The 22,169-nt window shown below is 47.8% G+C and overlaps 1 protein-coding gene across 4 annotated transcripts; it reads left to right on the forward strand.

Moving 5' to 3' along the window:
- The first annotated feature begins 23 nt into the window (after positions 1–23).
- Positions 24–21,562, forward strand: ZBTB33 (zinc finger and BTB domain containing 33). Of its 4 annotated transcripts, XR_012777283.1 has the most exons (3): positions 24–195; positions 16,595–18,848; positions 20,349–21,562. XR_012777283.1 is itself a non-coding variant. In XM_075513073.1 (2 exons), the coding sequence occupies exons 1-2, from the start codon at positions 168–170 to the stop codon at positions 18,634–18,636; spliced, it is 2,070 nt and encodes a 689-aa protein (XP_075369188.1). In that variant the 5' UTR covers positions 24–167; the 3' UTR covers positions 18,637–21,562. The 4 variants fall into 4 exon arrangements, 3 of the variants coding, with proteins under 3 accessions (XP_075369188.1, XP_075369189.1, XP_075369190.1); XM_075513073.1 differs by having other exon boundaries at positions 16,595–21,562; XM_075513074.1 differs by lacking the exon at positions 24–195 and adding an exon at positions 15,148–15,678 and having other exon boundaries at positions 16,595–21,562.
- Positions 21,563–22,169: the final 607 nt, after the last annotated feature.

Below are 22,169 nucleotides of genomic sequence, written 5' to 3' on the forward strand. Positions count from 1 at the left end.
CGCCCGGGCGGGGGCGGGCGGCGGGGCGGAAGCGGGGCAGCCCCGCCCGCGGGGCGCACCTCCCCACCCGCCCGTGCGGCAACACGGCGCCACGGAACGGCGTTCCCGGCGGTGGCTCCCTTTGCGCTGCCGGCGGCGGGCCAGCCCCGCCGCGGCCCCCCGGCAGCATGGACGTGCGGGCAGCGCCGGCGCCAGGTAAGGCGGCGCGGGCGGCGGCGGGTGGTGGGGCCGCGCCCCGGGGGCGGGGGGCGGCGGCGGGCGGCGGCGGCGGCGCAGGCCCGTCCCCGCCCCGCTCCGCGGGCGCCGGCGGGGAGCCGGGCGCGGGGCCGCGGCCGGGAGCTGTCCAGGGCGGCCCGGGAGCAGCACTGCCCGGCGGACAGCTCACGGCCCGCCCCCGCCGCCCGCGGCCCGGCCCGGCCCCTCCGCCGGGGGCAAGGCGGGGAGTCCCCGTTACTCGCCCTCCCCCGGGCCCCGCGGGGCTGCGGGCGCCGGGGCTCCCCCTTCCCCGGGCAGCGGGGCCCGGCGCCGCCCGGCACCTTCACGGCCGAGTTTTGCAAATTACGAAGCGCGGCACCTCCCGGACCGGGCCGTCGTGGTGCCGGCCGCCGGTCTCGGCGGCAGCACGGGAGAAGCACCCGGAACAGCAGCGGCGTGGGGAGAAAATTGTACAAATTAAGATGAGCCGCTCGCTGTCCTCCTCCTGCGAGCGTCCTTCCCCTTCGGCTGCAGGTTCGAGCACCTTGCAGCCGTGCTCTGGTGAAAAACCCGAGTTTCTGCTCTGCCCTGGGAAGTGAGGCCTAACGTGGCTGGGCTCCGGTAAGCTCGGCGTAAACGGGGCGTTCCAGACGGCCGCTCCATCCCGGAAAGCCCACGCTGGTTTATGCCATCCAGAAAAGATGTCTGAGTATGTCAGTCTCCTTTTCACAAATTAAACCCTCTTTCAGTTCCCAAAGCTATCATAAGCAGCGTAAAAAAGTCTGTGAGAAGGTGGAAGCCTGTTTAAATTGGGTATTATCTTGGGTGCATGTAACTCCATGCAGAACGGGGATGGCAAAGATGTTGCCAGAGCTTTGCATGTGTGTATGGTGTTACCGCATCCTCTGGCTGCCCGAGGACAGCCTGGTATCTCCTTGCTGTGAGGCTTTGTGAATATTTTGAATATCAGGGACTACTGCTTGCCTAATTAAACTAGATAAGGCTATCGTTTAAAAGGCTGTTGTTCTGATCGGCGGTAGGGTCATTTGAATGAGACAGCTGGCAGTCTGCAGTGGCTGTGTTTTTGCCAGCTGAATCCATACTGCATGAATTAAAGCTCAGTCACTTTGTCTCTCTGAGCTTCCAGTCTCAGGAAGAACCTGAAACCTAGGCTGATCCCGAGACTTGGCAGCCCGCATCCCCGCTCTCCTCACGGGCTGCCCGCGTTCGTTTACCCCTGTGGTCCGTGAAGTCAGATGTCCCCAGGAAGAAGTCCAGGCCACTATGTACTCCCAGCACTGGTTACATGAGGTCATGTCACCAACCCATGAGAGAGATGGAAGCTGCTGGGCCAGACACGTAACGTAGGGACCCATCCACGTGGCAAGTAAATGTACCCCTGAGGCCTTCATGAGGGCACGTGTCCCTCCCTAGCTTCTCCCCCGGGATCCCCCACAGCCAAGGCTCAGGGCTAGCCCCAGAGAAGGGTGGAAGACCCTGAAATGTGTCCGGCGGCAGCGTGCTGGGCACTGGAGCCTGGGTTTACCGTGTGCTGACGCGGGCTGGCTGAGGGGCGGACAGCCAGGGGGGTTCAGAGGCTCTGAGCACTGCAGCGCTCGGCACAGCTGGCTGCCAGCCTTTGGTTGCGCTGAGGCAGCTCTCGTGATAAGGCCACTCACATCTGCACCTGAGGGTCTGTCTTGGCAAAATGGTGACTAAAACATCTACCTCTCAAGAGCACTCTGCACCTCTGTTACTTGGTATCGTAACGTCATTTGAAGTATTTTTCTACGCAGGTTATACAATGCCCATATATACAACAGGTAACAGCATCTACAACAACAACTAATGTCAATAAAAAGTTATCACTGGACTTTAAATTCAGTTATATGAGGCTTTATATAATGGGATTGACAGGAAAAATACTCTCTGAAAATTCCTCAAAGCACAAATGGTGGAAATTAGCATTTTAGAGTCCTTCAGAAGCAGTCTCGCAGATAGAGTGAGAGTGGCGTTCACTGGCAAGAGAGAAGCAACGATATACTTTATCGATATAAACCAGTGAGGTAACAAAGTTCAACAGTAAATGTGACAGTTGTTTAACAAGATTCGACGGCAAGGTACGCTGGATTCTTTACTGCATAGAGGACAGGTCAGACAGAACTGTCAGGGAGTCCCTCCCGTTGAGTCATGGCGTTCAGAGAGGACCCCCTGGCGCTCTGAACTCCTTCCCTTAGAGTAGTCAAGGTGCGGCTGGGTCCAAACTTAGTCCCAGACTTGGTCAACGGTTTATACCTAAAGGATTATATATGCGCCATCAATCCTTTATATCACTTAGCCAAGATTACAAAGTTTAGCATGCTATTAGTCCCTTACCGAGGATCTGTTGCGGCAAGGAATCTCTCGACCTTGTAGCCTTGAGAGGCGTCCCCGCTCAAGGGGAGATCCTGGTGCGCAGCCCACTGCCGTGCAGGAGAGCTCAACGGGCCCCGGGCTGTCCACTATTTATGGAGTGAGCTAATTGACTTACAGTCTCATATTTGCATACCAGCAAGACGTCTGGGTCACTACACCAGCCAGCCCTTGGCCACTGTGCTTCCATCTGTCCCCAAAGTCCAGCACAAGCTGGATGCAGCCACCACAACCCACACTCCTTACGGCTTACGTGGCGGGGGAAGCACACCGCCACGCTCCACCCTGTGACTACAGTCAATTAATCTTACCTTCAGAGTGGTGGCAGGGTCACCTCTTGCCTCTGTGCCATAAATAGTATATTGATAGTTTGTGCGCTTACAGATCCATGGTAAGTAGACAGTGAAGCACTGCTGTTTGTTATGTGTTAATTTGTATGTTTTGGATGGTTGAAGTTGGGTTATTTGTTTTATCATGTACCAAGCTTTTATATACAATATAATTATAAGCAATAGACATATTAGAGTTAGTAAAATCACAACTAGGTGAAGCATAAGATTAAACACTCCCGTTGCTGTTGGTGACCATCCAAGAAGAGCTTCCCACCAATGGTGTTCTCCATCCTTCTTAATTTTGTCCAAGACATGGTGTATCCCTTCTGTATCATGATGAACAGTGATTCGAGTTTTGTGTCCATTGGTTCGGACGCGTTCTAGCAGTTGACACAGGTCATCGTGTTGTAACGTTTCTTTACCAATGTAAGATTCATTCCGATGGAGGTAGGCAATAAATCTTGACTTAATGTATAATTCGATTGTAACAATTGATAAGACATAACAGAAGCTGAATAAAGTCGCATCCCACAACTTTAGTAAAGTTACAAACACAAATATTTGAGCGATTGCTTGTATCTACAGTAATGTTGTCTACAAATATAAAATCACAAAGGGTTCTCGCACAAAGACATCCTTTTCTGATATATACAAATACAGTTTCAGGGGCTTCATCGGGTTGTATTTCAAGATGACAAACATTTTGTTCAGTGTCAAGACAAATGTCTTGGGCTTTGATGGTGTTACTCTCACAAATCAATCCTTGTTGTTCCTGTACAACGCATGTGTTATCATCAACAGTTTGCCATTTGCTTCTGTTTAATTGGCCCCACGCTATATGTTCTAATGGATGTAGTTCCATTGTGATTTAATCCTAACGGAATGATTGGGTATATGGTGTATACCGAAACATTGTGTACTGTTAAGACAAAAGCTGTGGCCTTATTGTTGATGGGGTCATAGTGAATTGACTAAATACCACCAGGATTGGAATTCTTTCTCCAATTTAGTTGCATTATCCCAAATTACCTTTTGAATTTCAGTGGGTAAGGTGCCCTCTTCACCTTCTCTTATAATTGCTGCTACCATCGATTGCATCCATAATTGAGCCTGGATACAACTAAGAGCTAGCAAAACATTATTCTGGACTGCACCAAGTGCCTCCACAATCAATTGGTGGTGCCTTTCGTTAATTCTTTCCCACTGAGGCAATATATAAGATGAGCCATTGCTTAGTTCTAGTGCTAACAGAGAAGACCGCAATGGGTGTAAGGAGCATTGTTAGGGTTTGAGGTAGTAACATGAACACAGCATTTCCGTTTGTCATCCTGTGGGGTACTGTAAGAGAAAATAGAGACTTGTTTTGGTGGGGCGAGTCTGAACAGGTTACCCCATTAAAAAGAAGGAAAAGTTCATCATGCATTAGTTCTGTGTTTTGCACCATTGCTATTGGTAACTTCTCAGGCAAGTGGGCCACGAGGTTTAATTAAAGTAATGGGCACAGTACTGATGGATGGTAAATTGACCATCACAGGCTGCCCTGGCTGTAATGTCATTGGATATTTGCTTTTCCTAGTAAGTGGAGTGCTAAGCTCAGTTTTTACAAAGAATGCTTGGCTTACAGGGCTTCCAATAGGCCCGTATCGATTATTTAATTGATGGGGTACTTTGGGAAGTTGCGTATCCCGTTGAGCCTTATGTGCTTTGAGATTCTTTTTCAATAAGCCATTAGCTCTTTCTACCATCCCATTTGATTGAGGGTAGTATGGGGTGTGGAATACCCATTTAATTCCCTCTTGTTTTGCCCAGTCTTGCACTTCCTTACATGAAAAACGTGAGCCATGATCACTTTGGATACCCTCAGGAGTAGGTAGATTTGAGAACCAAAACAATAGCCCTCACACTGTATTTCGCCCATCAGCTTTCTGACAATTAGTCGTCATAAGCAAGCCGGAGACTACTTCCACTCCTGTGAGGATGTATCACAGAATCACAGAATCGTATAGGTTGGAAAAGACCTTTAAGATCATCAAGTCCAACCGTAAACCTAACACTACCAAGACCACCACTATACCATGTCCCTAAGCACCTCATCCAAATGTCTTTTAAATACCTCCAGGGATGGTGACTCAACCACTTCCCTGGGCAGCCTGTTCCAGTGCTTGATAACCCTTTCAGTGAAGTAAAATTTCCTAATATCCAGTCTAAACCTCCCCTGGCGCAACTTGAGGCCATTTCCTCTCGTCCTATCACTTGTTACCTGGGAGAAGAGACTGACCCCCACCTCTCTACAACCTCCTTTCAGGTAGTTGTAGAGAGTAATAAGGTCTCCCCTCAGCCTCCTTTTCTCCAGGCTAAACAATCCCAGTTCCCTCAGCCGCTCCCCATCAGCCTTGTGCTCCAGACCCTTCACCAGCTTCGTTGCCCTTCTCTGGACACGCTCCAGCCCCTCAATGTCTCTCTTGTAGTGAGGGGCCCAAAACTGAACACAGCATTCGAGGTGCGGCCTCACCAGTGCCGAGTACAGGGGCACGATCACTTCCCTAGTCCTGCTGGCCACGCTATTTCTGATACAAGCCAGGATGCCATTGGCTTTCTTGGCCGCCTGGGCACACTGCGGGCTCATATTCAGCTGGCTGTCAACCAACACTCCCAGGTCCTTTTCCACCAGGCAGCTTTCCAGCCACTCTTCCCCAAGCCTGTAGCGTTGCATGGGGTTGCTGTGGCCCAAGTGCAGGACCTTGCACTTGGCCTTGTTAAACCTCATACAATTGACCTCAGCCCATCGATCCAGCCTGTCCCGGTCCCTCTGCAGAGCCTTCCTACCCTCCAGCAGATCAACACTCCCACACAACTTGGTGTCATCTGCAAACTTACTGAGGGTGCACTCGATCCCTTCGTCCAGATCATTGATAAAGATATTAAACAGAACTGGCCCCAACACCGAGCCCTGGGGAACACTGCTTGTGACCGGCCGCCGACTGGAGTAAACTCCATTCACCACCACCCTTTGGGCCCGGCCTTCCAGCCAGTTCTTTACCCAGCGAAGAGTACACCCGTCTAAGCCATGAGCAGCCAGTTTCTCCAGGAGAATGCTGTGGGAAACCGTGTCAAAGGCTTTTCTGAAATCTAGATAGACAACATCCACAGCCTTTCCCTCATCTACTGGGCGGGTCACCTTGTCGTAGAAGGAGATCAGGTTGGTCAAGCAGGACCTGCCTTTCCTGAACCCATGCTGGCTGGGCTTGATCCCTTGGTTATTCTCTACATGCCGTGTGATAGCACTCAGGATGATCTGCTCCATCAGCTTTCCTGGTACGAAGGTCAGGCTGACAGGCCTGTAGTTGCCCGGGTCCTCCTTCCGGCCCTTCTTGAAGATGGGTGTCACATTTGCTAATCTCCAGTCAGCAGGGACCTCCCCAGTTAGCCAGGACTGCTGGCAAATGATGGAAAGGGGCTTGGTGAGCACATCTGCCAGTTCCTTCAGTACTCTCGGGTGGATCTCATCAGGCCCCATAGACTTGTGAGTGTCTAAGTGGTGCAGCAGGTCACGAACCATTTCCCCCTGGATTATGGGGGCTCCGTTCTGGTCCCCGTCCCTACCTTCCGACTCCAGGGGCTGGGTACCCAGAGAACAATTGGCCCTGCTATTAAAGACTGAGGCAAAGAAGGCATTAAGTACCTCAGCCTTTTCCTCATCCTTGGTCACTGTGTTCCCTCCCCCGTCTACTAGGGGCTGGAGATTCTCCTTAGCTCTCCTTCTGCTGCTAATGTATTTGAAGAAGTGTTTTTTGTTGTCTTTTACAGCAGCAGCCAGATTGAGCTCTAGCTTGGCTTTGGCCCTTCTAATTTTCTCCCTGCACAGCCTTGCTACACCTTTGTAGTCCTCCTGAGTTGCCCGCCCCTTCTTCCAGAGGTCGTAGACTCTCCTCTTTTTCCTGAGTTCGAGCCAGAGCTCTCTAGTCAGCCAGGCCGGTCTTCTTCCCCGCCGGCTCGTCTTTTGGCACCTGGGGACAGCCCGCTCTTGTGCCTTTAGGACTTTCTCCTTAAGGAATGTCCAGCCTTCCTGGACTCCTTTGCCCATTAGGGCTGCCTCCCAGGGGACTCTCTCGACCAGTCTCCTAAACAGGCCGAAGTCCGCCCTCCGGAAGTCTAAGGTGGCAGTTTTGCTGACCCCCCTCGCCGCTTCACCACGTATCAAAAACTCTATCATTTCGTGATCACTCTGCCCAAGACGGCCTCCAACCATCACATGGCTCACAAGTCCTTCTCTGTTGGTGAACAAGAGGTCCAGCGGGGCACCTTCCCTCGTTGGCTCGCTCACCAGCTGTGTCAGGCAGTTATCTGCCACACGCTCCAGGAACCTCCTCGACTGTTTCCTCTCTGCTGCATTGTATTTCCAGCAGACATCCGGCAGATTGAAGTCCCCCACAAGAACAAGGGCTAGCGATCGTGTATCGATATCCTGCAGAGGATTTGAACGGTTTGATATAATCAATTTGCCACGTAGACCATAAAGTTTTCCCTTCATTGATATGTAGAGGTGGTGCTTTAGCAGGATGATCTGCTTGTAATTTCAGTCTACACTGGGGACATTCTGTAAGAATAGTTTCACAAGTTTTCCTGTTCATAGGCCAGCCTTTACTCTGTGCAGCAAAGTAAAGTGCTTCTTTACCTGTGTGGCCTAGGTTTTGATGAACCATTCTCCCAATTGGTACCACTCAGGATTTAAGGTGATTTTCCTAATTTTAGTTAACTCATCCACCTTTTGATTCCACTTTGTGGCTGGTTGATTATCCTTAGCATGAGCTTTTACCCATCCCATCTTGAAAGGTGTTTTCCCGGCTGTATCTAGTAATAATTGCCACTCTTTGTTTCTCCAAACTGGGGATCTGTTGACTTCCCAATTCAAGGTTTCCCATTGACAGAGCCACTGTGTGGCACTGGCCCACACAGCATAAGAGTCTACATATAGAATTTTTGTTCCATTCTGTGCTGCCAAAACAACGGCTCTGATTTCTCCTACTTGTGCACTGCCTTCAACTTCCTCTATTACTTGTTTGCCAGTGGTAATATCTAATGCAACGGCCTTATATTGCCATTTATAGTTTACCCTTTTTGCTGAAGCATCCGTAAACCAAATGTTTTCTGTTGGTGTACCCTCGGTGAGGGGCAGTGCATCCAGAATGAGTGAAGGTTTAAAAGGTTGTTGTAATGCTGAAGGGTCAGTGTTTATGGGCGCCTGCAATTTGGAAACCTTACTGCGTCCTTCAGTTAATTGCATATTTTCTGCAACTCCTGTTAGGTCAGCATACCATTTTCTGACTGGGTTTTTGCACAACTCCTTCTGGGGGAGCAGTCCCCTTTAGGATTGCTCCTAGTAAATTAAATGGTCCTCTAGTTTGCACAGGTTGTCCCTGATGTATTTTCTCAACTTGTTTAACTGCTTGGACTAAAGATAGAAGCCCCTTTTCCCATTCAGAGTATTGTTGTTCTGTTTCTTTAAATGTGGTAGTGCCAAACAATAAAGGTCTTTTTGGCCCATCGGGGCCAGTTTGGAACAGGTTACAGTAAGTAGCGTGTTTGGCAAAACCCCATTTGGCTATAATAGGGTTGCGGGGGTGTACTGGTCCCAGTGACTGATATGCTTTTAATTCTTCAGTGAGAGTTTTGACCGCTTCTTTATGTTCTAATTTCCACTCCCAGGGTTTGCCTTTCCATAAGAGTGAGTATAATGGACGGGAAATTATAGAAAATCCAGGTACATGCTTCCTCCAAGATCCTAAAGTTCCCATTAATTGTTGTAACTCCTTCCTTGATTGGGGCATTTGCAGCTCTTCAATTTTTCTTAAGGTATCTGGAAGAATCACTGCACTGCCTGCTATCCACCGAGTACCTAAAAATTGTACTTCTTTACTTGGTCCCTGGCCTTTTCCGGGTGGAATCTCAAGTTCTGCTTTATTTAGTGCTTGCCATACTGCTGCTGCCGCTTCCCCCACCTTCTCAGGGGAAGGAAGTGCCTCCCATCGGAATATCATCTGTGTCCTGGTACAGCTTCACTCCTTGTACAGCTTCACTCCTTGGGGGATTGAGGCTGTAAACGTTCGGCAAGTGCAGCATGAGCAGTTGCGGGTGAATGTTTATACCCCTGTGGGAGTCTGTTAAAGGTGCATTGTATTCCCTCCCAAGTGAAAGGCAAACTTCTCTTTATCCTCCTCCTTCAAGGGAACCATAACGAACGTATCTTCCACATCTATCGCCACCATCCATGGGGTGTGCAGCTGCTTGCAAAGCAGCTGTGAAGCTGGCAGTGGTCGGCGGAGCAGCTGTGAGCGGGGCCGTGTCAGCGCTCAGGCACCGATAATCGGCTGCCAAGGGCCGCCTCCCGCCTGGTTCCGAACCGGCCGGGCCGGGGGGTTGTATGGGAGTGGGCTCCGGAGGCAGGCTGTCGTTTCTCCCCGTCAGCTGTGACTTCAGGACCGCAGCAGACGCGGGGTGTTGCAGTACGCTGCGGGTCTTTGCCTCGGGGCGGGCAGGGCCTGCGCCAAGGGCTGCACCGGGGCCGCACCGGGGCCTCCCGGTGTCTGCCGGGCTGGGGCGGGGGCTGGAGCCGCAGCCGCCGGGTCCGTCCGTGTGAAACATCGGAGCCCCAAGTATTTTCCTGGTGATCTTTAATTGCTTCTGGCCCGGGAGCCATGAATTGACCTTGGCCCTTCGGCAGTCCAGACTCACACCCGTGATCTTAACCCTTTGCCGTCCGGGTTGCACGCCCAGCTTCTCGGCATCTTGTTGTGTTAGTATTGAAATGGGTGCTCCCGTATCTATTAAAAACCTCAGCCTCGGGGACAACTAGTCCCTGAGGACCAACTGGAATTAAAATGTCTGGGCCATCGTCACCTGATAAGCCGCCACGTTCCAGACAGGCAGGCCCAGTTGCCTTCCGGACACTGCTTGGTTTTTGGCTTCGTGCCCCGTGGTCCCTCCCGAAGGGGGAGGAAGGGGTTGTCTCCCTCTCTGGGGACTGGCACCGGAGCAGCTGACACATGCTCCTTCTTTTCACCGTTATCTCACTTCTGGAATGCTCCGATAGGATAGGACCCAAGACAGAATCACAGAATCGTATAGGTTGGAAAAGACCTTTAAGATCATCGAGTCCAACTGTAAACCTAACACTACCAAGACCACCACTAAACTATGTCCCTAAGCACCTCATCCAAACGTCTTTTAAATACCTCCAGGGATGGTGACTCAACCACTTCCCTGGGCAGCCTGTTCCAGTGCTTGATAACCCTTTCAGTGAAGTAAAATTTCCTAATATCCAGTCTAAACCTCCCCTGGCACAACTTGAGGCCATTTCCTTTTGTTCTATCACTTGTTACCTGGGAGAAGAGACTGACCCCCACCTCTCTACACCCTCCTTTCAGGTAGTTGTAAAGACAATGCCAGTAGGCCGACCTTGAGTGCTAATGCAGTCCTCATTTGCAGCTCTTCAGCGGCTTCCCAGTTATGCCATTGAGCCCACTCTTCTGAGAAGTTGGGACTGGGATTCACTCCATGCCTCCATAAATAATCGGTGATACTACATGCCATCCTGCCGACTACGCCAATTTGTCACAGATAGAGTGAGAGTGCCGTTCACTGGCAAGAGAGAAGCAACAATATACTTTATCGATATAAACCAGTGAGGTAACAAAGTTCAACGGTAAACGCGACAGTGGTTTAACAAGATTCGACGGCAAGGTACACTGGATTCTTTACTGCATAGAGGACAGGTCAGACAGAACTGTCAGGGAGTCCCTCCCGTTGAGTCATGGCGTTCAGAGAGGACCCCCTGGCGCTCTGAACTCCTTCCCTTAGAGTAGTCGAGGTGCGGCTGGGTCCAAACTTAGTCCCAGACTTGGTCAACGGTTTATGCCTAAAGGATTATATATGCGCCATCAATCCTTTATATCACTTAGCCAAGATTACAAAGTTTAGCATGCTATTAGTCACTTACCGAGGATCTGTTGCGGCAAGGAATCTCTCGACCTTGTAGCCTTGAGAGGCGTCCCCGCTCAAGGGGAGATCCTGGTGCGCAGCCCACTGCCGTGCAGGAGAGCTCAACGGGCCCCGGGCTGTCCACTATTTATGGAGTGAGCTAATTGACTTACAGTCTCATATTTGCATACCAGCAAGACGTCTGGGTCACTACACCAGCCAGCCCTTGGCCACTGTGCTTCCATCTGTCCCCAAAGTCCAGCACAAGCTGGATGCAGCCACCATGACCTGCACTCCTTATGGCTTACCGGGGGGGGGGGGGGGGCACTGCCACACAGTGGTGTTTTATTTGAAATTCCACAGAAAAAATATTTATGTATCTAAAAGTAGTCTTAGCTAGGATAGCTGTTGAATTTTGATTTTACTGAAGGCCCTAAGGGGAAATTCACTGTCCTGTTTAGCAAATTCAGTTTATTTAAATGGAAAAAATATTTTTTCATGACAGAGAACACTTCTTTGTCTCTCAGGTTTGTGAAGTCTTTTAAAAGAATTTTATGTTCCCACAAACTATATTTTTAAAAAAGAAGAGAGCCCTTCAAATTGCTTAACGGAAAACTTGTTACTGAATTGAGGGGTTTTTTTGTCTTCTCACAAAAGCCTACACATCACTTCTTTAAATTTGAACTTTGCATTTTCAGAGCCTCCATCCCAGAGATTTTTTGGATCACTTCTATGCATCAAAATAAAAGTTGCTATTGTGTCTCTTACCTATTTTTTCAGTTCCAAGAACACCACGTTTACTTCTATGTTCTAGACATTTCTTGTCAATATCTTAGATAAAATGGTTCTTTTAATTTGTCACTGTAAAAGTTTTTATGTGAGTCAAATCACCAAACACTTTCTAGGGTTATCTAAATATAAAAGAGGAAAAACAAAACAAAACAAAACCAAAACTAAGAGGTGCATTCTAGACAAAAAAAATATTCATATTGTAATTCTGCATTCAGGTGCAGGAGGACTGCGTAGCAGCGTCAATAAAATTTATTAAGCTGGTCAGAGCATTAGCTCTGCCCTGACCATGGCAAGGTGGCAGTGGGGTTCAGATTTTATATCTGATATAAGAAGTTGCCATAGCTTCTGCAAAAAGGTAAAAGTCAAGGAGATGGTGCAACTCTCAGAGCTAGACCAGCATCTTTTAAACCAGCCAGCATTTCTGTGCCTAAGCAAAAGCAGTTCAAACCTGATTATTGAGAACTGATGATGCTTCAGGAGCAGGGCTCCTTCCAAATCAGTGCTCATCTTTATCTGTAAATTTTCCTGTTAGTTATTTCATTTCTATGAGATAGGCAATGAGGAGAAGAAAACTCCTTAAAGCCAAAGGATGAAAGGCTAAGAAATAGTTTAATTTGGACCATCAGACATTTTTGGAGTAGAAAAAAGAACACTGAATTATACATTAAAAATTAAAACTATTATAGTGTTATCTTCATTTGATATAACCTCCTATTTAAAAATGACTAAGAACCTATATCAAAGGAGAAAACTTAATTGAAGGGTTATCTGAGGAAGAAAAGCCTACCTTTTCCCCTGATTATTCTTTTCTATTATTTATTCTTCTTTGCTCAACTCTCTGGGAAAACGTATAAATAAACAGAAACCGGCTTTGTAACATTTCAGATCTGAAGGCTCACTTCAAAGAAGCACTTCTGCTACGAGCTGTACAAATACAGGGAGCATGGCAGGTGATGTTCTTGCTAGAAGGGCTCATATAGCTAGGCAGGAGAACCAGGTGATCAGGCCCAGTCAGCATGGGTTTATGAAAGACAGGTCCTGCTTGACCAACCTGATCTCCTTCTATGACAAAGTGAACCGCTTAGTGGATGAGGGAAAGGCTGTGGATGTTGTTTACCTGGACTTTAGTAAAGCCTTTGACTTTACTAAACGGAAAACCGTTTTCCACAGGATTCTCCTGGAGAAACTGGCTGCTCATGGCTTGGACAGGTGTACTCTTTGCTGGGTGAAAAACTGGCTGGATGGCCGGGCCCAAAGAGTGGTGGTGAATGGAGTTAAATCCAGTTGGTGGCCGGTCACAAGTGGTGTTCCCCAGGGCTCAGTATTGGGGCCAGTTCTGTTTAATATCTTTATCAATGATCTGGACGAAGGGATCGAGTGCACCCTCAGTAAGTTTGCAGATGACACCAAGTTGTGTGGGAGTGTTGATCTGCTGGAGGGTAGGAAGGCTCTGCAGAGGGACCTGGACAGGCTGGATCGATGGGCTGGGGCCAATTGTATGAGGTTCAACAAGGCTCAGTGCTGGGTCCTGCACTTGGGCCACAGCAACCCCATGCAACGCTACAGGCTTGGGGAAGAGTGGCTGGAAAGCTGCCTGGTGGAAAAGGACCTGGGAGTGTTGGTTGACAGCCACCTGAATATGAGCCAGCAGTGTGCCCAGGTGGCCAAGAAGGCCAATGGCATCCTGGCTTGTATCAGAAATAGCATGGCCAGCAGGACTAGGGAAGTGATCGTGCCCCTGTACTCGGCACTGGTGAGGCCGCACCTCGAATACTGTGTTCAGTTTTGGGCCCCTCACTACAAGAGAGACATTGAGGTGCTGGAGCGTGTCCAGAGAAGGGCAACGAAGCTGGTGAAGGGTCTGGAGCAGAAGTCTGATGAGGAGCAGCTGAGGGAACTGGAGTTGTTTAGCCTGGAGAAAAGGAGGCTGAGGGGAGACCTTATTGCTCTCTACAACTACCTGAAAGGAGGTTGTAGAGAGGTGGGGGTCGGTCTCTTCTCCCAGGTAACAAGTGATAGGACAAGAGGAAATGGCCTCAAGTTGCGCCAGGGGAGGTTTAGACTGGATATTAGGAAAAATTTCTTCCCTGAAAGGGTTATCAAGCACTGGAACAGGCTGCCCAGGGAAGTGGTTGAGTCACCATCCCTGGAGGTATTTAAAAGATGTGTAGATGTGGTGCTTAGGGACATGGTGTAGTGGTGGTCTTGGTAGTGTTAGGTTAACAGTTGGACCTGATGATCTTAAAGGTCTTTTCCAACATAAACGATTCAATGATTCTATGATTCTCTGATTTTGTTGCTGATATATGCAGTGAATGACTGCAGTCATTTGTGCCAGTGACTGTGGCCTGTTAATGTTTTTGGTCGAACTTGATAGGACATTTGTTCCTGGCAATGTTTTTGAATCTTAAGAAAAATGAAGAACCCCTGTGGCTCAAGTCCACAAAATTCATAGAAAAAAAAAAAGGAACAGATCAGTAACTGAAGATGAAAAATACCTTTTATGATCTTGGTGCTCTTTGAGCATTCATGAACAGTGACAGTTTCCAAGAGACCACATTGTGGGTATGTCACTTTGATGACCACATGTCGAATGTGGCAAGAGCCGCATTTTGTCAAAGGACTTACGTCTGTACAGCTCCTAGCGGAGTCTAACGCGTGCCACCGTGGTGCAAAGAATACAAAATAAATGATCCTGCAGTGCGAGCGTGGGTGTTTAGGTTACAGGAGATTTCCTCGCTGCTGGGCGGAGGTGCCAGCTGCGTCAGTGGTTGGCAGAGCAGCGCCGGCCTGGTCTCTGCCCCTGTGAAGGAAGTGAGCCGCTGCGGGAAATAACCTGCTGCCATCACGTCTCCACAGCCTTATCCAACACGGTCAGACATAAGGCAGGTGTTGGGGGGCTTACTGCGGGCTTCGCCTGGGGCAAGGAGAGCGGGATAGCTGGGAGCCAGGCAGGAATGGTCAAGGCCGAAGTGAGGCCAGTGAGCTCGGCCCTCGGCTGCCCAAGGCCTCCAGCAGAGCAGGGCCGGCGGCTGGCAAGGTGCCGAGCTCCTTGCCCCCGGCAGGGGCCAACACGTGGGGCCTCGGGGCCTGTAACCGGCCCTCGGTGCACCTGAAGGCGCCGACACGAAGGGGCGGGAGACGGCGCCGAGGGCTGCGGCGACCCGGGCGGTGCAGCCCCAGGCGGTGTCCGGGGGTTCCTGGCAGCCGCCAAGCACCTCAGCCCGCTACGCCGCCACCGCGGCCCAGGGGCTCCCGACGCCGCGGGGCGGGGGAGGCTCGGCAGGAGGCCGGCCCGGGGCAGCCCACGGCAGGCACCGGCACAGCACGCCCGGGCGGCGCAGCCCGCGGCCTCCGCTCCAGGCGGCCGGAGGACCGCCCCGCCCCGCCCCGCCCCGAGCGCGCGCGAAGATTCCCGAGGCAGTTCGGGTCAGGGAGCCGAAGGGTGAGGCGGAGCGCGGCGGCCCGCAAGGGAGGGCAGCGTGGTGCAGCGCCCCCTGGCGGCCGCGCAGCGGGGGCGGCGCCCGAGCCCGAGCAGCGGCGGCGGCCGGTGCCCGTTGTGCGGGGAAGGGCGGCGGGTGCTGGCGGCCGGAGCGCAGGTAACGGGGGGGGGGGGCCTCGCCTTCCTCCTCCGCGCCGCGGGCTGCCTTCCCCCTCCCGCCGCCGGTGGCGGTCGGCTCCGCTCGCCTCCCCTCGAGCAGGAAGCGGCGGCGGCAGGCACGGCCTGGCTGCGCGGAGGCGGCGGAGGGGCCCGTCCGTCAGCTCCGGCTGCCGCCGCCGGGCCGCTCCCGGGCCCGCTGCCTGTCAGCGCCGCCCCCGCTCCGTCTGGCCGAGGGGGGGGGCCGGCCGGCCCCTGCCGCACCGCCCGGGAAGCCCGCGGCGGGGCCCGGCGGCCGCCCGCGAAGCACCTCCCGCGACGGTGCCCTCCCCGCGGCGGCGGCGTCTTTGGCTCGAAACCCTCGTTTTCATGGTAAACTTCGCCGGGGGCTGCGGGGGGAGCCGAGCGGTTGGCCTTGAGGAGAGCGGGGTGTGCGCTAGCCGCGGCTGCAGTCCCGCGGCCGTCTCGGCACGGCGGCGCGGGCGGCTGGCGCTCGGCGGCGCGGGGTCTCGGCCTCTTCATCGCGTCCTGCCCTTCCAGGCGCGGGGAAGTGAAGTTTTACGAGCAAAATTAAGGACTTGCAGCCTTTAACTCGCTGTTCGCGTATCTTGATGTTCTCGTTTGCATCTCGTTGGGGGGGCATCGAATCGGAAGTGCCGATAGATGGATTAGTTTGACTTTACAGATCTTTTTTGTTACCGTGCTGCCTCAGTGTTTTGGTTTCAAACACAAAGCAACCTTGCGAATGTATGAGGAGGGGTTAAAAAAAAAAGTTTCTTTTTCTGGGCAAGGAATTGAAGTATCAATAGCATTTTCATGAACCTCAGTTGAGTGGTAATATACGGATGCACAGATGTTGTCTGGCCTGTTAATAACCTGGGTGTTATTGGGCTTTCTCATAACAATTTATGGAATATTTTCACAAATAAAAAGAAATCTCTAATAACGTTTAAAGCCTTTTGAGGGACCTGAATCTTGCATCTTCTTGGTTTTCAAATTTACCTTATTTGCTGTTGAATCAGATAAGCAGTTGCTTCTCTGTTCTTCCCCTTGTAAGAATAGAGGGTATCTTCAGAATTGCACACACCTGGAGTAGAAGGTGAAGGGACAAATAACAGTAAGAAACAAATTTGCAAAGTGCTATAGCATATAAGCTTATGAATAGTGTCTTGGATGATTGTTTTTTTCAAAAGAAAGAATAAACAGTAAATGTGGGAACGTTGTCATGCAGTTAAAACCATAAATCTGTATTTTTACTAATTTGATGCCTTTTACGTTCTCTTTGTAGGAATGGAGGGGAAAAAACTGATTTCTGCAACAGACACGCAGTATTCTAGTGTGCTGCTTCAGTCTTTGAATGAACAACGTGGCCATGGACTTTTTTGTGACGTTACTGTCATCGTGGAGGACCGGAAATTTCGAGCTCACAGAAACATCCTTTCGGCCTCAAGCACATATTTTCACCAGCTTTTCTCAGTCGCTGGGCAAGTGGTTGAACTGAGCTTTGTAAGAGCAGAAATTTTTGCAGAAATTCTTAACTATATTTATAGTTCCAAAATAATCAGCATTCGATCCGATTTACTTGATGAACTGATTAAATCAGGGCAACAGCTGGGTGTTAAATTCATAGCTGATCTGGGCATAGCTCCGTCTGAAGGAAAAAACATGCCAAGCAAGGTCAAAGACAGTGCTTCAGAACCTTCAACTTCTAGTCCAGGTCAAAAGGATGCTGAAACACAAGTACCTGTAGTAAGGCCAGAGAGTCAAGAGGTAACGGATGGGATGCCTGTTATAACACAATCGTTCTCCTTACATGGCATAGAATATGAGACTACAAAAATTACAGTGAGTGATTCAGACGATGAGGACGATGATGTAATTTTTTGCTCTGAGATTGTTCCTCCAAAAGAATGTACTAAAGATACGAATGCTGCAACCCAGAACCAGCCTTGCTCAAGTCCAGCTGGAGTTTCTGACCAAAAATCATGTGGCAGTGGTGGCTCTCCCCATTTGACAAGCACCACAGCAGCTCAAAAACTCACGTCGTCTGCCAGTCAGCTAAGCCCAAACCAAACACAATCAAACGCCGAATCACTTGTCTCTGCAACACCGCAGCATTTGACTCCTAATATCATTGTGCTAAATAAGCCTCTACTTAACGCATCGCTCAGTGCCAGCTCCTCGCATCAAACACATGTGACCCCTACAATTAATTTACTTGAGGAGAACCAGCAGCCATCTAATAACGGCTCCTTAACTGAAGTGGAAACAACTGCTGTTGATGATGAAGAGGTTGTTGAAGATGATGTCGATATCATTAGCTCCTCTAGTCCTGGTTCAGTCAGCAGTAGCTCTTTGGTTCAGCAACCTTCTGTACCCAAAGCAGCAACCACTGAAGGATCAGGTGTACAGAAGAAACAGGTTGTTACATTTTCACAAGAGCCATTTTCTAAACCTGGAGAATTTAAAATAAAAATCTCAGATGTCCTTACTGGAAACAACAAGGAATTCAGTGCAGGTGTAGCATCAAAGCATGTGGCAGAAGGGCAGAAAATCATAACATTAGATACAGCAACTGAAATAGAAGGCCTATCCACAGGCTGTAAGGTTTATGCAAATATTGGTGAGGATACATACGACATAGTAATTCCTGTAAAGGGTGATTCTGAGGAAGGCGAAGCCAAGGTAGATGAAACGCCTAGAACGTCTGGTGGTGAATCTCCAAACAGGAAACGCATGAAAGTAAAGCACGATGACCATTACGAGCTCATAGTGGATGGAAGAGTCTATTACATTTGTATTGTGTGTAAGAGATCATATGCTTGTCTGACGAGTTTACGGAGACATTTTAACGTTCATTCCTGGGAGAAGAAGTATCCATGTCGATACTGTGACAAAGTGTTTCCTCTTGCAGAATACCGTACGAAGCATGAAATTCACCACACTGGTGAGCGAAGGTACCAGTGCTTGACGTGTGGCAAATCTTTCATCAACTACCAAATTACGGCCTCCCACATAAGATCCGTTCATAGCCAAGACCCTTCTGGAGATACCAAGCTTTATCGGTTGCATCCTTGCAGGTCTTTGCAGATCAGACAGTATGCATACATTACTGATCACTCAAGCAGTATACCAGTAATAAATGAGGGTGGAATTGTTTATCGTGTTGGCACAGGAAAGGATGGCACTGAAGGAACAACATCTAACCCTCCAGCCAAACAGATTACCTGGGATGACATTTTCATTCCACAGGGAAATGAAGCAATTTTTAAACAAAATCCATCCGAGGGAAGTACTGAATTTGAGTTTGTAATACCGGAATCTTACTGAAAAAGCATTAAATGCTGGAAAAAGGATTCAGTGCAGAAATATTGCAGGTGTTTTAAATGAACTGTAAACAAGTTAACTTGTTCTACCAAGTCATCAAATGGTAGCACTTAGATGGATCATTAGTAGCTGTAAGTGATTTGTGGAAGCGATTCATCTGAAAGTGTACTTGAATAGAGCATAAGAAATTTCCAAGGAGCTGGCAGTGTCTTCTGGTATGTTAATTTTGATCAAAACGTGGGGAGTTGTACTTGAAAATGTACAATTTCTTCTAAAGAGCTAGAAATCTTTCTTCTAAAGTAATTGAGGTATTTCCTGTACCCATACTTACTATGTAAACCCTTTCTTTCATGTTAGCACTTTAATGCTGAATCGTGTTTAGACGTTAACCAAGAAAACAGTAAGATTTTTTCATTGTAGTCTCTTGAATATGGAACCATTTTTGAAAAAACAAACCCACAACTCATATTTATTTTTGTGAACAATGCATTACTGCAAGGGTTCAAAATAACTGACCCAGTACTTCGGAGTAGTGCATTTTTCCACTAGCATCTTAGTTCTGCTTTTACAAGCACTATGAATTATCTGTCTTCATGGAGATAGTCTTGCCAACAAGAGATACTCAGTTAGGGCTAGCTTGAACAAACTTTACTTCCACTTGGCAGTATGGTGAGCAGAGTATTCAGTGTCTGGACCATTGTATTTTACTCTTTTTGCAATGGGGAAAAAAAAAACAACCCAAAACCCAGGAAGCTCAATAGTGAAGAAGCTTAGAACACTTAGAAAGGAGATAATTTTGCCTTTTCAAAGCTTGAGGAATAACATCAGGTTTTCTTACTACTGGAAAAGATGCCAGTAGTTAGTTTGGAATAAAGTGCTGTTCCTTTTTTGCTCTTCAAGAAGAAGGGCTTCAGTCTGGTATTTAAAAAAAAAAGTAATACTTACAATAAAAGTAATACTTTTTTTTAGCTGAAGGCTTTGAAATGTACTTCTCAAAACTATGAAATAAGCTTAAGTGCTGTATCAGTTTAGCACTGAGACTGCTGGGGATCTTGTATGCTTATTTGGCTAGATCTTTAAGTGAGACAGGGATTTGGATTTTTCCCCCCGATTTATAGGGTGTGGAAGCATGAGGACTAAACCAACAAGCAAAAAATACCCTCCACCCACCATAATCCAAAGTATCATTTCTCTGCAGTTGTCTAGTTGTCATCTGTTTTCAGTTTTGGGTTTATTATATTGTCCTTTTTTTCTCCTTGCAATTGGTACATGTTTCGGCACATAGAAGATAAATTAGCTGTCCAACTTGAACAGGAAACAGTAGATCTGAGAAAAACAGCTGTTTACTGGAGTCATAGTTTAGCATTTCAGATTTAGTGACTTGTTGAATTTTTGTGAATGGTAATATGAAAAACTGCTCAAGTTCTAGAGATGACTGAGAAGGATTGTCGTGCATAGTACTACTTAGTTATTGTAACTTTTCATTGCTTAAATTACAGTTAAAGGTTTTTCTTTTCTTTTTCACGTTTTAAGCATCTTGATCCTATGACCTAGACATACAGTACTCTAGGCAGAAAGACATTTAAATGGTCAATGGTTCAAATACAACTTGAGCTATAAAAAAGGGTACCAGAAATCTGTATGAGTAACGATGGGAGAAAGAGGAGGATTTGTTTACTTTATGCATGTTAATGATCAGCACTTCTGTTTTGTAGGCCGAGAACATGATATACATGGTTATCTTCAGATCACATTGCAGACCCCTTTGAATGTAATGGGGTACGCTTTCAAATGTTACAGGCTGGATGTTATCCGAGATGGCATTTCAGCAGTCAAACGTAATCCTCACAAGACATAAGTATGGATTGCCTGTATTAGCACAGGTAGCTCTGACGTAGCTGGCTGCGTGCTATATTGAGACTTCCTGAACTTTTTGACAAGAAAAATACAATGTTATTTTTGTTATTGACATGACACATCTGGAATTAAGCATACATTGCAAAGTGTACATTCAGTAATAATTAAACGTAATGGCTATCAATATTTGCTGCTGATATATTTAAAACCTTAAATTAAACTGTGCCTACTAAAGGTCTCTTTTTGGAGGAAAACTGGAAAATTAGGGCTTTGTAACTATTTTTGCTAGAAGACTCGTGCTTGCATGTGTCTCAGGGTCTTCAGTTTTCCTTGGAAGTGATTTTTGATATCCAAAGTCCAGAGGTCATGTAAAGCATTTTTTTATTCCACTTCCAGTATTTATTGGTTTGGAAACATGTTAAATCCATTCTTTTAAAACTTTTTATGGGGCCATGAGCTTTTATATTTAGATTTCTGGCTATTGCACTTATATTTGTTTTTTTGTTTGTTTTTGTAAACACTTAGCTTCCAGTTTAACTTAATGAAAAACCTTATGTAAATATTAAGAAATTGGCTTTGGGGTAATGGAAGAAAAAGATTGAATCTGAAAAAGCATTTATATAAAAATTTCAACAGAGTATGGTAGCAAACCTCACAGTCATTTATATGCATATGAAAACATTAACGGATCTGCTGCAAAATATGATAATGGTGGCTGCATCCTCACTGTATGGTTTCTTTGGGGATTCATACCATAGCATTCCAGTATGTGAATTAAACAAATATTGAGATAACAATTGACTGCTTATTTATTTTGTACTGTTAAGGCATGCAGCTTATAAAAAGATGCAGAAGCTGATGACTGTATACACTGAACATTGGGTTCTACAGCTATTGCCTAGGAACTGTTCCATGGGAAACATGTATCATTTTTGCCAGATCTGTAATGTATATAGTTGTACAGTCTTTCCTTAGCATACTTTTTAAACTTGTGTTCTACTTTTCATTAATCAATACTTGATATTAGTTCTTAGAGCTTTCTATGGCAAAAATAAAAAAGTTTAATTCTGAAGATGGGTGTAGAATGTTTCTTTTTAATGACAACTCAACTTCTACAGTCCAACAGGTTAGATTACCAATGGTTTGTAGCTTCCTTTTCCAGGTCTTTGGGAATAGCAAGGAACCCCCTGGGGGGGGAGGTGTTTTTATTTGGGGCTTAGGGTTTTTTTGTGTTTTTTTTTCTTTGTTTAGGGCTTGGGGGGGGGGTGTGTGTTTTTTTTGGGGTGTGGTGGTTTTTTTGTTGGGTTGGTTTTTTTTTTTTAGCACTTTCCAAGAAAGCAAATGAGCTGAAAAACTCCACTGTGTATTGTGAGCTGAATGTTGTGAAGGCTCACTCTCAGAATAGGCGGAGCTGCTGTGGAACAGTCTGCCCAACTACTACTGTTACTGCAAATGAGCTAGAAATCAAGAAAACCGTACATAGTGACCAGTGCAACGCATTTCAGCTAACTCACGGTTAGGGCTCCTCTTTTTACCAGGTTGCTGACTAGTTATGATTTGGAAGAGTTAGATTGTTGGTGAACCGTGGCTAACGTGGAGAAAATTAGTTACTTTATGTAGACTTCTTATTACAGTTAAGGAATGCAATTTAATGAGTAACATACCAAATGATGTTTTAG

This window comes from Mycteria americana, chromosome 10 (genome assembly GCF_035582795.1).
Source record: "Mycteria americana isolate JAX WOST 10 ecotype Jacksonville Zoo and Gardens chromosome 10, USCA_MyAme_1.0, whole genome shotgun sequence".
NCBI lineage: Eukaryota > Metazoa > Chordata > Aves > Ciconiiformes > Ciconiidae > Mycteria > Mycteria americana.

Excerpts from the sequence above, each read along its gene's own strand:
- ZBTB33 (XM_075513073.1), top strand. The coding sequence starts at position 168 with ATGGACGTGCGGGCAGCGCCGGCGCCAG. Across the intron at positions 196-16,594 it reads GCGGGCAGCGCCGGCGCCAG|GAATGGAGGGGAAAAAACTG; the intron begins GTAAGGCGGCGC and ends TTCTCTTTGTAG.